The sequence below is a fragment of the Vulpes lagopus genome, chromosome 12, assembly GCF_018345385.1.
Source record: "Vulpes lagopus strain Blue_001 chromosome 12, ASM1834538v1, whole genome shotgun sequence".
Lineage (NCBI taxonomy): Eukaryota > Metazoa > Chordata > Mammalia > Carnivora > Canidae > Vulpes > Vulpes lagopus.
Window position 1 is genome coordinate 30229774 of NC_054835.1, and position 20841 is coordinate 30250614.

Sequence of the window (20841 nt, forward strand, 5' to 3'; positions counted from 1 at the left end):
GGACAAAATGATAGGGAAAAATTTATAGCCTTAAATATATGGATTAGAAAACAAGAAAAATAAAGGAATAAAATCAGAAGTTTTCAAGTTAAAAACTGGGAAAGAAAGAGTAAAGTAAACCAACAGAAAGTAGCAGGAATTGGCAAAGCTAAAGCTAGAAATTAATAAAATAGAAGATACACAAGAAGTAGGTTTTATGAATGAAAAAAGTTAATTCTTCAAACAAACCAGTAAAATAGACAAATGTTCAACAATGCTAAAAGGGCACAAATAACATGGCTTTTGAAATACTAAAGGGACCAAGGTCACAGGAGATTTAAAAATTATGTTCAATGCTATATAATTTGTCATAATCCACATGAGAGTTCATTCGTGATAGCCATAAAACTTGTAAAATATATCCCACATGAAACTTATCAGTAGATGTAGAAGACCCACATAGAGAAAATTATGAAACTTTCCTGAATACATAAGATTCAAGTTGATTAGGAAGACATGTCTTGGATGGAAAGGCTCTCCAAATTAATTTAGGAATTCGATGCACTAATACACCTTTGAAAATTACTTGACAAACCCATTCTAAAATTCACTTGGAAGAGAACATGTGTGCAAACAACTGAGACATTTTGAAAAAGATTACCATTGGGAGGGACTTGCCCTACTAGATGTTAAAATATACTATAGAGGGAACCCTGGGTGGCGCAGTGGTTTAGCGCCTGTCTTTGGCCCAGGGCGCGATCCTGGAGACCGGGGATCGAATCCCACATCAGGCTCCCGGTGCATGGAGCCTGCTTCTCCCTCTGCCTATGTCTCTGCCTTTCTCTCTCTCTGTGTGTGACTATCATAAATAAATAAAAATTAAAAAAAAATAAGCTAAGCAAATCTTTAAAAATATGTGTGTGTATATATATATATATATATATATATATATATATACTATAGAGGTACTATATGGTGTGAAAATTAATATAAGGAAACACCATTTAATATGGATTGGGGAGGCCAGCAGGGGGAGCTCTTACACCCTATCATTCCTTGTCAATATCGCGCACAGGCAATATCGCGAGCGCGCGCGCACACACACACACTGCCCCCCACGAAGAGATTTACCTTGAAAGTCCATGGTACTTGAGCTACTTTCCTACCCCAGGAGAAGGAAGGTTTTTCTCTTGCCTCAGCAACAGCGCAGCCAATCAGAGACGTCACAACTCAGCCAATGAAAAACCACTACACTTCAAACTCCCAGTTTCCTCCAGTGGACTTTTGTTTGTAATAACTCCGCCCAATTGCCCCCCTTTCCTCTGTGAAAGGTGTTCTTTGTTCTCTGGACTTGTAGCTTGCTTATTCCAATTTGCAGCTCTCTACTGTTGCTAAATAAACTCATTTTTACTAGTCATTTCACTAGTAAGGGTTCTTTGCTATTTTTTTGGTGGTTTTATTTTTAAGGTTAACATTGGATGTAGACAGGTGAGACAAAGAAATGGGAAGGCATAAATTTTTCCACTTCTAGTTAACAATGTCAAAAGAAAATACTGTCCCAAGTAAAACAGAGACACATACAAGGATTGCGATATTAAACAATAGGCAAAAAAATGGAGACAACCTGTGTCTACCAGTGGGAGAACAGTTAGATAAATTATGGCACCTCTAGCTAGGTAATAGGAATACTGTACAGCTATTAAAAAGAAAGACGATCCAAACATACTGACATAGATACATTTGATTTATCTGATATATTGCTGAATTAAAAATAAATCTAGTTGTAGGATTAAGCAGTGTGAAAGTTTTATAGTGGAGTACACAAACCTATACATCTGTGTGCTTATACATGTGGATACATGCATCAGGAAAGGATTTGTAAGAACATATATTCATTGAACACATAACAGATTAACTTAGTGACAGGGATGTGATATTGGGGGAAGGGTAAATCTTTGTCTTTTATATAGCCTGTACTGTATCATTTGAGAGTTAAAAAACTTCCTAAATGAAGAAAATGCAAAAAGGCTCTGACTTACAACATACTGTACTGGAGAAAGGTTTAGAGGTGGTTCATAAGATGGTAAAAGAGTAAACTGGCTGGATCCCGACAGCTCAGCAACCAGTGGAGGAATTGAGAATGGATTTATCTATAAAGCCTGTGGCAGCTTAGAAGAAAGAACATGAGTAGTGTTGCCATTCTCTTGCTCTCACTGGACTTGCTGTTTTTCCTCATAATACATTTAGCTGCTGAACTTATTTCCATATTTTTATTTTTACTTGCAGGCAAAAAATGTTAATCCACTGAGTTTCCTGTCCCCTGGACATATCTTCTGCCTCTCCTAGTTGCTTCTCATCTGTAAATTTCTGGCTTCACCCCTGCTCAAACAAGCTAACTAAAGTTATAATCCTTCTGTTTTATGAAATTGAATAACTTCAATTTAGTGATGAAGGTAGCTACCACATGCTTATAGGATCATACTAATTCTTCAATTAATTAAACATGGAAAATAATTATAGTTTCTAATGCAATGTACTTTTTTCTCTTTCCAATTATAAGGTGTAGGAAGGAAAAAAGTAATATCAATACGAAGCAGTGTGCACCAAGCCCCATGAAGTCAAGTTTTCTTAAGTCTTGTGAAAAGATGGTCCAAATTATCAAGTCATGGTCAAGTTCACACTATTATTATTGTCAGTTGTCAACCCCGAGGGTTTTCATGGACAAATAGTGGACTCTCCTTCCTAGAAGCTGTGGTGCCCCCTGACATCTCTCTGGAATTCTTTGGCTTCCTTTCTTTCTGGGAAAGAAGTTGGAGGTGGTGGTTGGCAGAAGTACTGCCTGGCCTTTGCAGGAGCAGATACACTACCACCAGCTCCTGATGAAAGGTCCTGGCAAAGAACTGCTTTTCGATTTTTTTTTTTTTTTTTTTTTAGAATGCCATCAAATGAGCAGTTAGTTTGCTATTACAAGCCTTTCTAGGAAGGAATTAGGGTGATGGTTTCTAATCTGTTAGAGAACAAGGTGAGAAGAGATGGGGAAGGCACCATCCAAACCAGCATACTGCCCACACCCTCTGGAGCAGCTACTATATCATCTCATCATTGGCAAACCAAAAGATGATGATGTCAAGCCCTGCTTTTTTTAAAAAAAGAAAAGAATCCACTGTGTGGATGGAAAACGGATGCTGCACTGCATCTGTCAGAGGACATTTTCCTTTCCATTCTCAGCCTGGAAAAGAGCAGCAAAATCACTTTTGAAAATGTTCTCTGCTTTAGGACTGCAGAGAAATAACATCCTCTGCAACATGGGTGCTTCAGGCAGGTTACCCAAGGCGGGGAGGAGAAAATGCGGAATAAAGTTCTGGCAATTGTCCAAAGCATCAAAGCACTTGAAATAAGTGTAGTTTGGTTCTGTAAGCCATGGAAATTGATGAAATGGGACCAAAAGACACAAGTGCTCTTTGAATCAAAGGAGGAAACACCTAGAATCAGACAGTTGCTCTCTTAGCCTCGTTTTCCCACATTTAGGGGAGATGCAAGCAGAAAACTCCAGTAAGTCTTACTCAAAACTGTTTCTGGGTTTTAAAGTGAAATGTATGCCTTTAATGTCCAAGCTGTGATGGCAATCAGCCTGGTGCATGGCCCCTGGGCCTGAAGAGGGCTTATAAAGAGATGCTCTTAAAAAAATTTCCGGATATCAACAAACTCTTAAAAAAAAAACTGGAATATGTTGATGAGTTGAGTGTACACACGTGACAAAGATAGATTCAGATTTTCTGTCAAACACAGGCCTCAGTATGAAGGGGTAGAACATCCAGTTGTCAAAATAGGCTTGAGGTTTTGTGAACCCAGAAATTCTGGAGAGCAGTATGAGATGTTTTCCAAAGCCCTAACTGTAGGGTTAAGCCTTTCCTCTAAGCAATTAGATAATTGACATTTCATTCTGTGGATTTCTTGATTGTTTCTTCTTTTTTAAAGCAAACAAAATAATTAGCCTTGTTTCAGAGTAATTTTGCTAATATTTCCATAATTAAATAATTACTTCAGCTCTGAATTAAAAACTGTCCTGCTCTCTGGGTACAGTAAGCTGCCAGCTGTTTTAAATAACCCTTGAGAGTGGTCAGGTTAAGGACTCAATTTATGACCTTATAAATTAACACAAGGAAACCTACTCCATAATGCAACAGACAATTCTATTTATAATGCTTAATTAATCCCCTCCAGTCACTACCAGAACCCACTTGTGGCTTTCATTTCAACCTCACCCAAACATAAGTCTCCTGAGATGAGACATGTTCATATGTGGATGCTGATAGAATTTGCTGGCATTCTGGTCAAGTATTAAATAGCCGAGGGTCTGGATAAATTAGCTCCCGATAGCTCACTAATCAAATGTAGGGAGAAAAATGTCAAGTTTGGCAGCACTGAAGAAACACTGAGCTGGAGAGATGTAGAGAGAGGAGAATGTCCGAGTCTGACACTGCCTGCAAACACGCTCTGAATTTCAGGAAGTCTTGGCAGAGCAGACAACCAGGAGAAAGTATCAGGAATGGCTGTGGGAGGCTATCCTGGGTGGCTTCACTTGTCTTTTGTCACTAGTACCCTCAGGCTGCCTTCTCTTTAAGACAGAAAACCCAGAGTGGTAACCAGTTCTATGCTGTCTTCTCTAAGATAGTATGAAGAGAGTGGAGTTATCTGGAAAATCCCAAGTACCACAAAAGCTACAGGGTGTAGGCACAGTAATTTTTGTAGACCTTGAGGATTCTCCTGGGAATGGGCCCCAGGAAGGAGAGAGGAGGCACATATATGCTTGGACATAGGAATTTTGCCTTGTGGGCTGGCGTCTTGGAATACATGCATAGAGGACTTTATCAGGCTTTAGGACTGGTCAGGCTATTTCCATGTGTCGTCCTGAGTCAGGAAAATAGATTTCTCTCTCTTTTGTTCACCATATTCAAGAATCCACATAATGTGATACTTCTGGCTCTGTTTTGTGTCTTTTGGCAAATTCTTCAATCTCAGTGTCTCAGTCTTCCAGTCTGCAAAGTGGATATCCTAACTGTGCCCGCCCACCGCTAAAGTTGTTGGGAAGATCACATGGAGTTAGGACATGTGATAGCTTTACACTGTGCCTTGGTATATAGTAGGTTCTGTGTAGCCTTGGCTGTTCGCATCACAGTGTCTCTCTGCTGTCTGCTCTGGGCTCCCTCTCTCCCTTGGCAGCACTGCTCCAGCAGCCACGTCAGGCTGTTGTGATTTCTCCCAGAGATCTGCCTAACTCACTTCCCTGTTCCAGGTCCACACCTCTTCCAGTACATCATACACAGTACTGTGCCCCAAATCTTGCTAGCTACTTCCGATCCTGTCCCCATCTTACTTGGTGTTCTGCAGAGTGCATCACATAATGTTGAAACTCCTGAATCCTGAATTTGAGTCTCAGTGTACCCCTGCCCCCTGCCCTAGTCTCTTTTCTCTTACATTTCACTGAGCCTTCTCATGAACCTCAGCTCCCCTGGAGCCACGACTTGTCCCCTCCCCCTCTTTGGCCTGTCCTAGCATGTCCTTGCTTTGCAGGTGTAAGCTTGTGCTCACCCTTCTCTCCACTTGGAGGTTACTTCCCCCCAGTGTCTTCTAGTCCAAATCCTAACCATTCTTGAAAGCCAAATACCACTTGCACCTTGGGGCTTTTCTGATCCTATCATGTTACCTCCCTCTTTCTTTTCTGACCCCCCAGTGTCCTTTGTGTCCTGTGTGTGTTTTAATCCTCAGCTCTAGATACCTGCTATTACAGGTATCAATTCCTATACTCTCTTAGTGTGTTCCGTATTTCACCCTCTGAGCTCCTGAGATTGAGGCCAATTCTTCTGTGTAGTCCTGTCTCCAACCCTATGCTATGCATGAAATAGGCCCTCTGCAAATAAGAATGGAATTATTGATATTTTGGAGGGGCTTAGAATAATGACAGCCTGAGCCTATAGTTCACCCTGTGACTTTTTCTGTTTTTTATATATATATATATATATATATATATATATATATATATATATATTTATTTATTTAAGACACAGAGAGGCAGAGTCTGTGGCTTATTCTCATTCACTTTTTGCTTTGTACATGAGTGCCTATGGAAATATTTCAACTCAAAAAGTACATGGTATAAAAAAAATCCTATCAGCAGGAAAAACAAACATACAAAATGCACAACTGATCCCCAAACAATAGATTGTTTTTTAGGAAGAAGCAATGAAAAAAAAAATCAAGAGTCCAATACCTTTATATCTGGTTACTACAGCTGCGTTGACGCTAAGAGGCTCTTGAAAGCTGACAGTGAGTGATGTACTGCTGGTTACCATGAGACAGGCATTGGTTGGCACCTCGGGGGCTCCTAAGACAGAAGGAAAAACATAAGGATCTTAACATCACAAATCCTTTTTAAACAATGTTCCTGCCTCTTCAAAGGATACCCTGAAACACACACTATGGAAACATTTGTTTGTAGAGCCTAATAGCTTTTGCTTTTGAACATTTTCATTAGAAGTCTCAATGGCCTTTATTTGTTGCCATCGTGGTCTTATTTGAGCATTAGAACATCTTCTGAAGGGGTAAATAATACCAGTTAAGCCTTCCCAAAGTATCCTGGAAACACAACAGGAGTTTGGCCTGGACCAGTGGAAAGGAGGCCAGAAAGCATTAGCACGAACTGGCTATTGATAGAGACTGTTACATTTCATAAAGTATCTTCCTATAAATCATTTCATTGGAGCCTTTGTGCAACCCTCTGGGGTAGAAAAGGCAAGTAAAGCATGTGCCTGTTTAGAATGATAAACCTGCAGCCCAGAGAGGCCACACTACTCATTCAAGGACACAGCAAAGACACACAGGACGAAAACCTATGGCTTCAGATGCCGGATTCAGGGCTCTTCCCAGGATAGAATGCCAACCTGCCTTGCTCTCATGCTGCCTCCTGTGACATCAAGTAACACTTTCTGAGAAAGAATTCATGGATGGGAGTCCTGCCTGTTAACCTCGGGTTTCAGAGGACTCTCAATAGTTTCAGGTGTTTCTTAACACCCAGAAGATGTTTTGTGAGTTAGAAGATTACCCCCCAAATGGCAATAAGTCTAAAACTATAACTGCTTCTAGTAGTAATCTGTCCTAAATGAGGCACAACAGCAAATGCATTTATTAAAACAATGGCTGATTGTCTCTCTCTTTTTTTTTTAAAATAAAAAAACAGGGGCAACCCCGGGTGGCCCAGCGATTTAGCGCTGCCTTCGGCCTAGGGCATGATCCTGGAGTCCCGGAATCGAGTCCCACATCGGGCTCCCTGCATGGAGCCTGCTTCTCCCTCTGCCTGTGTCTCTGCTCTCTTTCTGTGTCTCTCATATAACTAAAATCTTTTTAAAATTTTTAAAAAGGATGAGCATTACAGCATGTAACCATGAAAAACTGCCTACAGGGGCAGCCTGGGTGGCTCAGTGGTTTAGCACCGCCTTCAGCCCAGGGTATGATCCTGGAGACCCGGAATCGAGTCCCACATCAGGCTCCCTGCGTGGAGCCTGCTTCTCCCTCTGCCTGTGTCTCTGCCTCTCTCTCTCTCTCTCTGTCTCTTATGAATAAATAAAATCTTTAAAAACAAATAAAATAAATTTAAAAACGTATCAGCATTGCTGAGATTATTTTTTTTTTTTAAGATTTTATTTATTCATGAGAGACACAGAGAGAGGCAGAGACATAGGCAGAAGGGAAAAGCAGGCTCCTTACAGGGAGCCCAATGCGGGACTCAAGCCTAGCACTCTAGGATCGCACCCTGAGCCGAAGGCAGATGCTCAACCAAATGAGCCACCCAGGTGTCCCAGATTGTTAATTTTGAAAGCACACTTTCATTGATGTTGCTTAAGCTGTTTGCTTTAAGAGAAAGGATTAGGCTTAGATTCAGTCCTTAGTATACAGTACTACTTTAGAGAACAAGATTTTCACTGCCTTTGGTCTTTATCTATAGCACAAACCAGTGGCACATATTTCCAAACTGATGAGCTCATTTTTCCCTTACATTTCAATTCTCAAGTCTCATTTGTTTTATTGTTGTTAAGATCTACTTTTGGAACAAGATTTTAGTATTTCTTAAGTGTTTGAATTTTGATTTTTCTTATATTATGGGCTGCTATAAGCAGTACCTTCCAGTGCTAATGAGCATTATCCAGAAAAAAGGCTTTTCTTAAAACTAACAAAAAGAACTGATGAAGAGAATGGAAGTGCAGACAAAGCATAATTCAGGAGCTGACTATCCTCTGTGGCCTGTATTAACCGAAGGTCGGTTTGTGTAAGTGCTTTATAAAAAATGCAGTAAAGAGTTGAAAACAACTTAAACTTGGGTTGGAGGCAGAAACTGGACAAATAGGCAAACAAATATTTTCCACCTCCACATCCCAAAATATAGCCACTTAGGGTATCAGACCATCCAGGTTATTAGGCATTAAGGCGTATCGGGTGGAAAGTGCTAGATGAGTGTGACATGGTGGAGAGAGGCCAGCAGCACTGAAGCCTCATGGCTGTGGTCAGAGAACCTATCAGGAGCCAGAAAATCAAGCAAGACAAAAGATCCTTTTACAGCCTCCCAGAGCCCTCGCTCCAAATAGGCTGACAACGGCCATCCATGACCCTGTAGCAGAGTGGCAAAAAAAAAAAAAAAAAAAAAAAAATTCAGTGAAAGAAGGCCTGGCTGTCTCCAACCAACCTGGTTTCTGGTTAAACACAGAAGTCCTCTGCTTATACTCACTGGCATGCTCGAAGCCCGTTCTCATGCGTCTATAGAGCCGACACCTCCACTCCCAAGCTTTCAGTTGTTTCTCTTTCTCTGTGTTGTCCAGACCGGGTCCTTCATTTTCCACCTGGGCAGACAGCTCACTCACCCTCTGCTGGGCTTCCTGTACCAGTGAAGCGAGGTGCATTGCTCGGCTTTCCAGGCTGACAACTGAAGGGAAAGACATGGGTGACTCCTTTCTCTTTCTGGGGGAATGCTGCTTTGTTGGCAGGAGAATTAGAGTTGACTAGGAGTTTGAAAAAATGCCCTGGGGTAAGTGGGATCTATGTTCCTTATCACCTGAATTATCCCAACAAAGTGTAAGTAGTGACATTTACAACTAGATTCAATGGCAAGTCCATCAATTTAAGATATTCTCATTGCCCTGTGGCCCTCTTGTCACATGCACCTCAAATAGCTGCCTAGCACAGTTCATTAGAATTCCACTATCAAGTACCCATGAGGACCACTTCTAACCCAGATGGCACATAATTGCTTCCATGATCTTTACAAAGACAAACACTCAGGACCAAAAAACTCTACAGGACTAGGAAGGTCCTTGGAAAAGCCACGAGGCAAGCTGCATTCTGTGAAAGTTGTTTGGTCTTTTTTTTTTTTTTTTTGGTAGAACCTGATTCAAATGTTCTGTTCTTATCCCATTATGTCCAGCTCATAGACATTTTTGTATCTACGTCTTAGTGGCGTAATTCTGTTATTAACCAATTTATTTATTGCTAACAAAGTGTTCCACTACACTACCACTGCCACAGTAGCGCTATTGAGTTGTGACGATTATTGGGTGTGATTAGACAATGATCTTCTATCAGTTCCATCTCTGATTGTGATCTCAGGGAGGGAATGGTCTCCGGAGATGCCAGGCTTGACAGCAAGCTCTACTACTCTTCTTGCTGAAAGATGATACAGTTCGATATTTCTGTTTTACTCAATACATGTTATCTCCACAAAATTCAATTATGCCGTTCACCCGACCCTCCCTTGAGTGAATGAACATTGGTGACAGCGACAGAACGCTTCACATTCTTGTGTCAAGTTGGGAAGCTGCTTCTTGGGGTTTCCCATGCCTTGGCAGTCCCTCAGTCACTTGGGAGGAGCCCTCCCTGGTTAGTGGTATGGAGGCGACAGCCTCAGCATGGGTGTGTGGAAGGGAACCATGCAGAGAATGAAACAGGCCAGTATTAGGCTCTGCTGCTCGTCGCCAACATATGTTTGACACTCTGTGTGACCAAAACAATATTTCCCCCTGGTGGGAGGGAAAGAAATCCAAACACTTCATTCTTCTAATTAAGGGGGGAAAATATTATGAAGATAACTCAAGTGAAAATTTGTTAGGTGTATTTTGAAATGGAAATTAGGTGGTTATATATTCATATTCTCTGTGTTCATAGGCATGTTTGTATTAATTACAGGAAATGAATACTAATTTATTATTGCCCCTGCTCACCATCAGTCTAGATTTATTTACAGATGAGGTCAATGAAAAATTAGTCGAGTCTTATTTTTTCTTTTTCTTTCTTTCTTCTTTCTTTTTAAAGTTGCTGTTTAGAACACTCAGGACTGTGTTTTGCTGCAGATTTCTCATGGTTAATGAATGTTGCTGTAGCAGTCAATCATGTACTCTGAATACCGTCACACTTTTTTTAAAGCCTCAGTCATGAGCCATGACAGAAAAATAAACAAATAAATATAAAGCTAAAAAACTCTTTCACTGAGCAGCTACACTATGCAGAATCCCCCGGGAAGGCTAAAGGAGGCCAGAATAAATGATAATATAAGTGCTGTGGACGTAGGGAAGCAATGATGGTGTATGAACGCGGAGGCTCTGGAGAAAAAAAATACACATCCACACACGCGGGCGCATACTCCAGTGGAAAAATTGGCAATATTAGTAGCCTCAAGGTGCAATTTCCTGGAGCAGTGAGATTGACAAGTCAGTACTAAATGCTGTTAATTTAACTAACTTCAGATTAATGGTAGAGTCTGCTATGACTGGAGGCCTCAAACACAGTCTCATTATAGCCTTGCTGGGAAGGTCCTAAATATAGGCATTGACAGTTTAAAACAAATTCGTATACATTTGTGTATTTTTAGACATAGGTTAGGCGTCAGGGTTTGTGTCACAGTTTTCAGGTTGATTAATTGACCCAGTAACTGCACCCTCTACCCACGGCCCCCCTCCTTCTTCCACTCCAAATTATAGAGAAAATGGGGGAATTGTCCTTGCTAAGTCATTCAGTGAGCTTTTTATTGTAAGCCTGATGTTTGAATTGCATGCATGCGTCAACACTTGGGTGATAGACACATGATTTATAAAAATAAATTTTTCTAATACTATGAAATCCCCCCTATTAATTTTTATATCCACAACAGTTATTACTGGTGTGAATTCCAGGTGGCATTTCAGATGGACAGCTTCTCTTGAGCTATGCTTGGCTCCCCCTGAAATTTTTCCTGCTTTTCTTAGCACAACACACTTTGTTTCTACACTTTCCCTTTCCCCCTAGGCTGTGGCCTTGACACTATTTGAGTTGTAATGGTGAAGGGATTCTATATCTTTAAGGTAGAGCATTTTTGCCTCTTCATAGGCTAAAGGGAAACCCATTTAATTTTATAGCCAGGTAAATTTTACAAGATCATCTAGATCACTGTGCTTCTCAAATTAAGATACCTAAACACTGACACAGTAAGGTGGTGGTGTTAGGGGTGGTGCAGTGGGTATCTCTGGAGCCACAAGATGAATATGTGCATCTTCCTGGGGCATCAGTTTCTCCATACAGATTTTGGTGAAAGCGTATTATTTAGAAATCAAACCAAACCCTTCTGGAGGAGAATGGAAAAATTTCCCCCAAATTGAAAGTTGTTGTTTTTTTTAAACAGGAACTTTATAGAAATCTCTCCGCTCCCCTTTTTTTTCCAGGCTAAGTCCCCAGGTACCCCTGAGGACACACTCACTTGCCTCTGTTGTTAGAGGTAATTCCATGGACGAGTAGAAGAGGCACTAGCTGAGCCAGTGGTTTCCAACCATTCCACCCGATAAAACTTTTATTATTTTTTTTCCTATGGATTTTGTAATAGCTTATTAAAATGTTCTCTTCTGAAAGATTTTCTGTATTGAGTACCAAATCAGCTGACTTAGAAAGTAATAATTTTTCTCCCTATTATTAATGACCTATATAACTGCCAATAGAAGCATCTGTTCAGTATGAGATAATCAACCTAGCAAAGTGGGTTAATATATTTTAAGCAGAAGCAATATGATAATTATATTAGACTGTGTAGTTTTATCCTGAGTAATGGTGTGAAATTTAGGCTTTTCAACACCTTACAAACTATTCTGAGAGCCGCTTTCCTATTTTTGCCACCCCAGAATGAGAACATTTTAACCCCCTTATTTTATTATTTTTTAACTCCTCTGTTTTAAAGATGAAGAAACCGAGACCCACCCAGGTGAGATGATTATCTAAGATCCAAGATTTTCTTAATAACCTTAAAGAAAGTGAACTTCCTCTAAACCAAATGGAATGCAAATTAACCTAGTGTTTATGTATTGCAATTTTCTAATTGCTATCGATTTGGCATGAGGCTGGTGAGCTTATTTTGGGTGGCTGGTTGGACATAGAAACTAGAAAGGCTACATCTGTTGTATGATTGTTTCTCCTGCCCATCCACATCTCTTTTTCTTGGATCCTTTCCCCTTTACTTCCACACTCAGGGTATTTTCCTCTCCAGTGCAGAATTCCCGATCTGTTTGCGAGGTTTGGTCTTCTCTCTCTTATTGCAGTTGGTTCCTTCTCCAGCCAAGCAACTATCCCTCTGAGCAGCCATAGCCAGCACAATAGAGGGTCTGTGAGTGTGTGGTGAGCCGTCCGGCTGGGGCAAGACCACTCGGCTGCTCCTGAAATAGGCCCCATGCTATTGTGGTGTTTAATTATCAACAGCATTTCTACCACCCAGTGTCTGAGTGGGTATTTGTTCTAAGACCTGCCCAGCTAATTAACTACGAGGTGGGGGTGGGGGTGGGGTGGGAACTTGGTGTTCAAAGAATACAATTACAGTTACTGTTTAAATCCTGAGATAAATAATGATCACACTGAATGTTTTTCCTCACCATCAGACTCTAACCTATGGATTGCCTGCTATATACTATTTCTTAATTTCGTCTTGCCCTGCAAATGATGAGTTTAGGCCTGGTCGATAATTGCTTAGAGACTGAAAATATAACTAGGGTAAAATGTTAACTAATTTTAATTCTTAACTGAAAGCTTTAGGGAATAATTTATTTGATTTGCCTGAAAAAAATGAACATATTTGCCTATTACTAATGATAATGGCATTTTGCAACTTAGCAACAACTTTGCTGTTGTTACTAGCATTTCTCTCTCTCTCTTTTGATGAGAAAAGGAGACACAAGACAATCATTTAGTCTCAATGTCTGAAGGAGCCTTAGAACCAGCACTAGATGACTCTTCTTATGACACCCTTGGCCCTGTGTGATTTTCTGCAGGAGAGGAACTTGCTGCTCACCAAGTTGGCCCTGTCCATTCTCACTATCAGTTTTAATTTTCAAGAGTTTAATTTAATTTTAAAGAGTTTGCTCATCCTGAGCTTAAATCCGCTTTCCTATTATTTCCAAACTGGAGGCAAAGTGGTTAAGGGCTGTAGGTGATCGATCTAGGTTAAGCACTGCCTATTATGAATGTGTGATCCTCACCAGTTATGCTGCCATCTTGAGCCCAAGTGTCTCCTTTGAAAAGTGGCATAATAAGCTGTCTCATAAGCTGCAATAAGTAATTGATAATCTTTACATAAATGACTCTCAATGGAGTTTTGTATTATCATTATCACACTCATTGGTCTGTGTTACAGTTTTAGGGGCACACAAAAATAAATACTTGTTTTCTAAAATAGCTCTATGTTCTTCCATCAAAAACAAAACAAAACAAAACAACAAAACACAAAAACAAAACAAAAAAGAAACCTCTTGTTGCAGATAAAAATTTTCTATCCCAACTACCATTCAGAAATATATTAGATACTAAATGGTGTCCATTTCAACTTTATCTGTCATTTCAAAGAGAAAACAGGGTCACTTAGGTATAAATCTTGAATTGTAAGCCAATGTCCTCAGGGCAACCAAGAATAGCAGTAAATAAAATTTATCTTTGCTGATCATAAGTGACAACCTTCTAACAACCTCACAACTGACTTGTTTGCAGGTAGGAATATCAAAGGAAATACTATATAGGAGTCCAAAAATTAAATATTTTTTAATTCAAAAACTCTCATACCAGAAAAACTCAAAACCTCAGTTTTAATTTACCTGTCCCACTGAGATTCGGGAGTCAGAATTCACTTTGGCTTCATTCAGGTCTCAGCCTGTTGTCTTAGTTTCAGATTTTCCGAAGGACTTTGAGAATGTGGTTCCAAAGAGTTTTAGAGATTTGGAGATTAAATGTTTCATTTTAATTACTGTGGAGCTTTCTCCTCCTAGAACTCATTACACCCTGGACATAACGCTCTGGAATGTTCTTCCCTGCTATTTTCCAGCAGAATGTGGATTCAGAAAGCCCATATTATATAGTTTAAGTTGTAATTGTGGTTCTCTAGGAAGCCAGAGGGAGACTTCCAACCTAAGCCGCCCAAACTCCAAAGGGCAAATGGATATCTCTAAAACAAGCATAAAACAAACAAACAAACAAACAAACAAACAAACAAAAACCGCTTGATGAAATTATTTAGAAAATCCAAAGCAGATCACTGAATGATGTCACAGTTTCAGTATGAAAGAAGATAACCATATCTTCTGCTGATACTTTCATTGCTGTCTAATAGAAATGTAGTGTAAGCCACATCATTTATAGTTTCCTAGCAGTGGCATTAAAAAAGAAAAAAAAGTACTAAGCATTGTTGGAGGGAGGTGGGTTGAGGGGAGTAGATGAGGATGGGTTAAACAGGTGATGGGTATTAGGGAGGGCGCTTGTTGTGTTGATAACTGGATGCTATATGTAAGTAATGGATCACTAAACTCTATTCCTGAAACCAACATTATAGTCTGTTTAACTAGAATATAAATAAAAATTGAAAATAAAATAAAGTAAAATTAAAAAGTTTAAAAAGTGATATTAACCTTAATAATCTATTTTAGTTAACTAGGTAGATCCCAAATATTATTATCTCAACATGTAATCAATATAAAATTATAAATGCATATAATTTATATGTATAATAAATATATACAAATAAATACATGTAATATATATAATAAAATATATTTTATTGTACTTAAGCCTTAAAAATTCAGTATAAATTTTACATTAAGAACACATTTTAATTTGGACTAAATGCATTTCAAATACTCAGTTGTCATATGTGGCTGGTGGCTCCTGGGTTGGAACAGTGTAGTTGTAGAACATAAAACTCCACAAACATTAAAAAGTGCTTGTATTGTGTAGTGTTTTTCAAAATACAAACTATACAACAGATGGGCAAAATATTTAGATTTTTTACTGGAAACTCCTGGATTGTTTTATATTGTTTTTGATATTTATATTGGCTAGCAATTTTTTTTTGATCATGTACAGTGTTCCAGGGAAATAGTTTAAAGCTGTTATTATACTTAATCCTCAACAACTCCAGATAGATAGTGGGGCAGCCAGCCTCCAAGAGGGCTCCCAATGATTTCTGTCTCCTAGTATTCACACCATGCTACACTGTACCAGAGTTGGTCTGTGTGATCAACAACATTCAGCAGGAAATGATAATATGTCATTCCTGAGATTAGGTCATAAAAGACACTGTTGCTTCTACCTTAGTTTCTCTCTCAGATCATTTACACTGGGGGAAGCTAACTGTCATGTCAGGGTGTAGAGCTGAAGAGAGGCCCATGCAGGAAGGCATGTAAGTTTCTTGCCAATGGTCACTCTGAGTAAAGTTGGAAGTGGATCCCCCAGCTCAGGCATAACTGATAGCAACAGCTATGTTTGGGGAATTTAGGGATGGGGTCTAGACTGTGAGCATATGCATACAGAAGGGTTGAGTGAGTTGTCAGAGGTATCTTTTAACTTTACCTGTAATGTTTTCATGTTTTACAAGGAGAGTGTATTTTGTGTTGCAAGACTATTTAAAAATTAAAAACAAGAGAATGAAAGGACAATTAACTCTTGGAGATGAGGTGAATAGAACTTAGGCTGTGTCGGCCTGAGTCTAAATAACTATTTGGAAATATAAAAAAAGATCAATTCACTCAGCATTTAGTAAAATCAGTCCCTTCAACATAAATAATATATTCCCACCCTTCAAAAGAAGTAACCTTAGGATTCATTCAGTTCAATTCAACACATATTTATTGAGGGCTCACAGTTTGCTGGGGATACCATAATGAATAAGAAAGGTTCTGCTCAGTGGAGTTTACATTCTAATGCAGGAGAGACAGAGAATAAGCAAATAAAAAGAAAAAAAAAACATGTAGTGATAAGTACTACATAGAAAATTAAAATAAAGTAATGTGATTAGAAAGTGACTTTTGACTTTGGACTTGGTGGCCAAAGAAAGCTTCATGTGAAGATATGACATCTAAGTGGAAATGTTAGGAAGGAGTTGGCCAGGTAATTATCATAACCAAAAGCATTCAAGCACTACCTGCAGCGGGAATAGCTAGGGCAGAAACCCTCTGGGAGGAAAGTGCAGAGTGTTCAGGAGATGGGAGGGAGGTCGGTGGGGCTGGTGTACCATGGATGAGGGGTGAGCACTATGAGATGAGGCAGGAGTAGCAGGTCTGTAAGTCAGGGTGAGGATTTGTACACCTATTTTAATGAAGCAAATAAAAACACCCAGGGACTCATTCTAGAGACCTGCCTCAAACTTGCTCTTTACATATTCTTAATGGTTGCAAATCTTTGTCCTTTGAGGGTGGATTTGATTTCAGGAAACCTCTCTAAATCATTTGAAGCCAAGTCTGGTAACATGCAGGGTGATGACGCTGGGCAATGCTGTTTTGGAACAAAAATCAGGTGTGACTCTAAGCAACGAGTCAGATTTTCTCATAAACTGACTCAGAGGACAAATCCAAAAGTGTTTAGAGCAATGGCAGCTCTGTTGGAGCAAGTGTGGGGTCTCCCATGAGGACCATGTTAAAGGATAACATTTGTTTGGATTGTAGACTTTCTGGTGTGTTTGTTTACATAAAGCCAGCCTCATTAGTTTATAGTCACACCTCTTAGACGTGCCCTGAACCAGTCCCAGCACCAACACAATCCCTGGACTACTGCAGAAACCAGCGGTGCATCCTGACAAGTCTGCCAAAATTGTAACACCGGTGTCTGCACCACACACACATGACAGCCACTCGGCAGTTGCATTTTATGAAGTAACTGCACATAACTAATTCTGGGTGACATCTAGTTCCAGAGGCAATATTTGAGAGAAAGGAAGTGAGTTCACAGAGAAAAGCAGAGAGGGTCTGTAGAGAATGGAGGACACAGCTGTAGAGAAGGGCAGAGAGACTAAAGATGAGGAGCAGTCCACCATTCTCACTGGTCCACATTATCCAACAGTGTAAAACTGAAAACTGGCTACATCCACAACCAAGTTCTACAACAGTACCTGGAAAATAACAATGCAACAATAGCAAAAGGTACTCCCAGGTATAAATTACTGAAAGGTTTACAGGTATTTCCCATACATTGTGTATGTACTACATATATAACTCATGTGTGTGTCTATGTGTGTAAATTCAACACCTTTAATTCCCAGCAGCCTAAGACAGGGGGGTTCAAAACTTCCACTGAAAATTTCTGAACACCTACTGTATGTCAGGTACTGTGGTCAAAAAGACAGACAAAACCCATGTAAGTGACCAGATTTGCACATGATAAGTATACAAAAGAACTAGTTTCTTTATGATCACTGTTTATAGACCCTAGATGATGCCAAATAAACAGCAGTCTCAGAAAGGCAAGGAGCTTACTGATGATTCAGCAATTCTTCCCAGAGACTGCTGAACCGGGATTTGAAGGGAAGGGGCAGGATATGAGTCAGTCAGAGTAAGGGAAGGGTTTATAACTGGGGACGTTCACCAACGGAGATAAGTCTTTCTCAGATAGCATTTGTTCAATTGAGCAGGAGCCATGGCAACTGGGATATTGAATGGATGGAACATTCAAAGGCAGAGCCCCTGGGTGTCCCGAGGTGCCTGTCTACATTAGCTGTCTTAGCTCTTGTCCTTTTGGAGTCTGTGCAGGCTTCTTGAGCTCAGCATACCAGTCCAAGTGGAAGTACTTGGGATTCTACTTTCATAATGGCTAATGCTGTCTTCTAGAAGGAATGAGATACTTTGCTGCTTGCCTAAGGTGGCAAGAACAGAAAAAAGTCCCTGAATAACGATAGCAGATTGATCTAATGAGCAGGCGGGGTTCTGTGTGTATTTAACCTTGGGGCAGTGTGCAAGTTCGAGTGACCACTTCTGGTACTTTCCCTATGAATAAGGAATGAGTACATGGTTGAGTTTCAAGCCATGTTATTAAAGAACACCTTGATATAGCATCATGGTTCAGAGGCTAAAGACTGGAAGACACTGCTGACCAATGGTTGAGAGTTAAGTCCTAAAACTCATCTTGTGTCTTTGTGATTCCTGCAATGAACCAGGGCAAATCACAGAGGACTTGCTTCTGAATTGTGCTGGGATTCTTGGTTGGCAGAGTGGAAAAAGTATTGGGCTGCTTTTCAGAAGGGAACACACAGGAGAGGGAAAGACAGAAAATAAACCCTATTAGAAACTCTGCACTCTGCTTTGAAATACTTGATGGGCATTAGAAGAAGAAGGGAAGGAGAGTCAGGGAAGGAAAGAATTGGAGTGTGACAGTGAGTGTGCTAATGCTTTTTACACAATTACCAAAGCATTTAATATAGAGGATCTGGGTTCAAATCATAGTTCTACCACTTACTGGCTTTGTAGCATTGGGTGAATTATTTGAATTTCCTTATTCCAGTTTCCTCATTGATCAAAATGAGGAAATGAACTCCCATCTCACAAGCCGGTTTTGAGGACCCAATGAGGTGACGCAGGTGAAAGGATTTTTACAATGTGTGAAACACTCTAAGAACCTAAGACCCCATTGTTATTTTTCTTCTGTTATATCCTGCCTCTGCAGCTTCTGGGGAACAATTTGCAGCAGGTGTTTGCTTATCTGCTTCTGGCTAGTGGACCATGGTTTTTCTCACAGGCTGGCTCACACTCATGCACAGAAGCAATTCTATTCCTTTTGTACTTGATATATCAAATGAATTAAAAATCCCTGAAAACAGATTGTGCTTTTCTATCAAGCCTCTCTTTAATAGGAATGGCACCTGAGAGTATAGAACAGAACGAAGAAATCTACCATAGGAATTTCAGCAAATGGTACAAAGGGAAAGATGCAGGGGCCCAGCAGCCACAGCCCTCTATAGTGATTATTTGGAGAAGCAGTAAGTTTTCATAGAAGGATCACAGGCATGGGTGTCCCACAGACCTGGGTTTGAGTCCTTGACATCCCTATTCACTCACCAGATGTGTGACCTTTGGTCAGTCACTTAACCTTTCAGAATCTATGCTACTGTGAAAATCAGAGATAAGGCTTCACAGCTACTCAATCAATATTCCTTTGCCACCTTTACACAAGTGGGAGTCGGTACCGGGTACAATCTCTGACTTCTTGGGTGGCCAAGGTGACTTCGGTGTCCTAGTCCCTGGAGGCTGAAACCTGGGTTTATCTCTCACCTTCCTTCACAACTTTGTGATGATGATTCTGGTTATTATCCCAGAGGGAATGAGAAAAACCAGGGACCTTTGGAATGAGTTTGCTTTTGGTTTAACGAGATATTTAGTATCTGGGCTCTTTTGTGGAGATTTAATTATGCACGAGGGGACTTGGGGAGATTGGGAGTCTCATTGGTTTCACAGAAAATGCAGATTTTTTTGTAGCGTCTCAGGTAAGTGGGACTAATGTTTCATCCAGCCCAGTGCAGGCAACATCTGGATGAATGGTTTCCTTGTTCCTATAGAATGGGGCTCAGTCTGCATTCTCTGTGTTCAGACCCTCTGATTCTCCCTCCACCTCTCTCACTGGATCTTTGGAACAGACGTTATTTGCAACGGAAGTTGGAAGGTAGCAAAGATGACTGTTCGATTTCTTCCATCCATATTTGCCCACTCCTCTGCGCCTCCCATTCCACTAGAGAGCAGCGGCACTTTGACGATGGAACGCTTACTGAAAAGCCCCAACTCTATGAACTCAAATCCTCACTCTGTCTGACATGGATGTGGTGAACTCAGCATTTTTAAAAGAAAGAGTTTTCTGATACAAGGAGCTGCCTCTGTACCTAGTCTTCGGGTGGTGGGGGTTTATGAAATTTAGGAACAGAGATGTGGCCTCTAATTATATATTTGCTTGCTTCTCTTTCAGCCTTCTGGGTCTCACCACTTGGAAGTAAGTGAATCAGTATTAGTGAAAGTAACAGTTTGATGAGTTTACTTTTTTCTTTTAGGAAACATAAAAACTATGGCTGAAAGCCACTGTGGTCATTGGGTCAGAGAGTTTGCACCAAGGGGAATGTGAGTGCCTACCTCAGAATGTTGCCGTGAGGCTTAAAGGAATGAATGCACGTAAAGTGCTCAGAATAGTGCCCAGCATGGGCTGAGGGCTATGCGACTTTGTCCTGTCCTCTCCTGGGTCAGCTCTGCTGCTGGCCCGAGGGCAGCTCCCTTTGGCATGTATTATCAGCTCTACTTCAGAATACATCCAGAAGGAAGCCAGTCCTGAAAGACTACATATTGTATGATTCCACTGATTGTCCTGAATGGGCAAATCTATAGAAAGAGGAAGTGGATTAGTGTCTGCCTAGGGCAGGAAGAGTGGAGGGGTGTTGGAGAGTGAGAGGGTATGAATGATGAAAATGGTCTAAAACTGATTGTGGTCATGGTTGCACATGGTGCATATACCAAAAACCATCGAACTGTACACGTGAAATGGGTGTACAGGGAATTACATCTCAATAAAGCTGTTCAA

At 40.4% G+C, this 20841-nt stretch overlaps 1 protein-coding gene across 1 annotated transcript in view; it reads right to left on the bottom strand.

The window, feature by feature from the left end:
• ANKFN1 (ankyrin repeat and fibronectin type III domain containing 1) overlaps positions 1-20841 on the bottom strand; it is a 451629-nt gene that overhangs the window by 109822 nt on the left and 320966 nt on the right. Inside the window, exons 8-9 of the mRNA XM_041724056.1 lie at positions 8759-8953; positions 6251-6364 (exon numbers count right to left, since the gene is read on the bottom strand). Coding sequence (XP_041579990.1) covers positions 6251-6364; positions 8759-8953 — 309 coding nt within the window. The remainder of the gene's footprint in view (positions 1-6250; positions 6365-8758; positions 8954-20841) is intronic.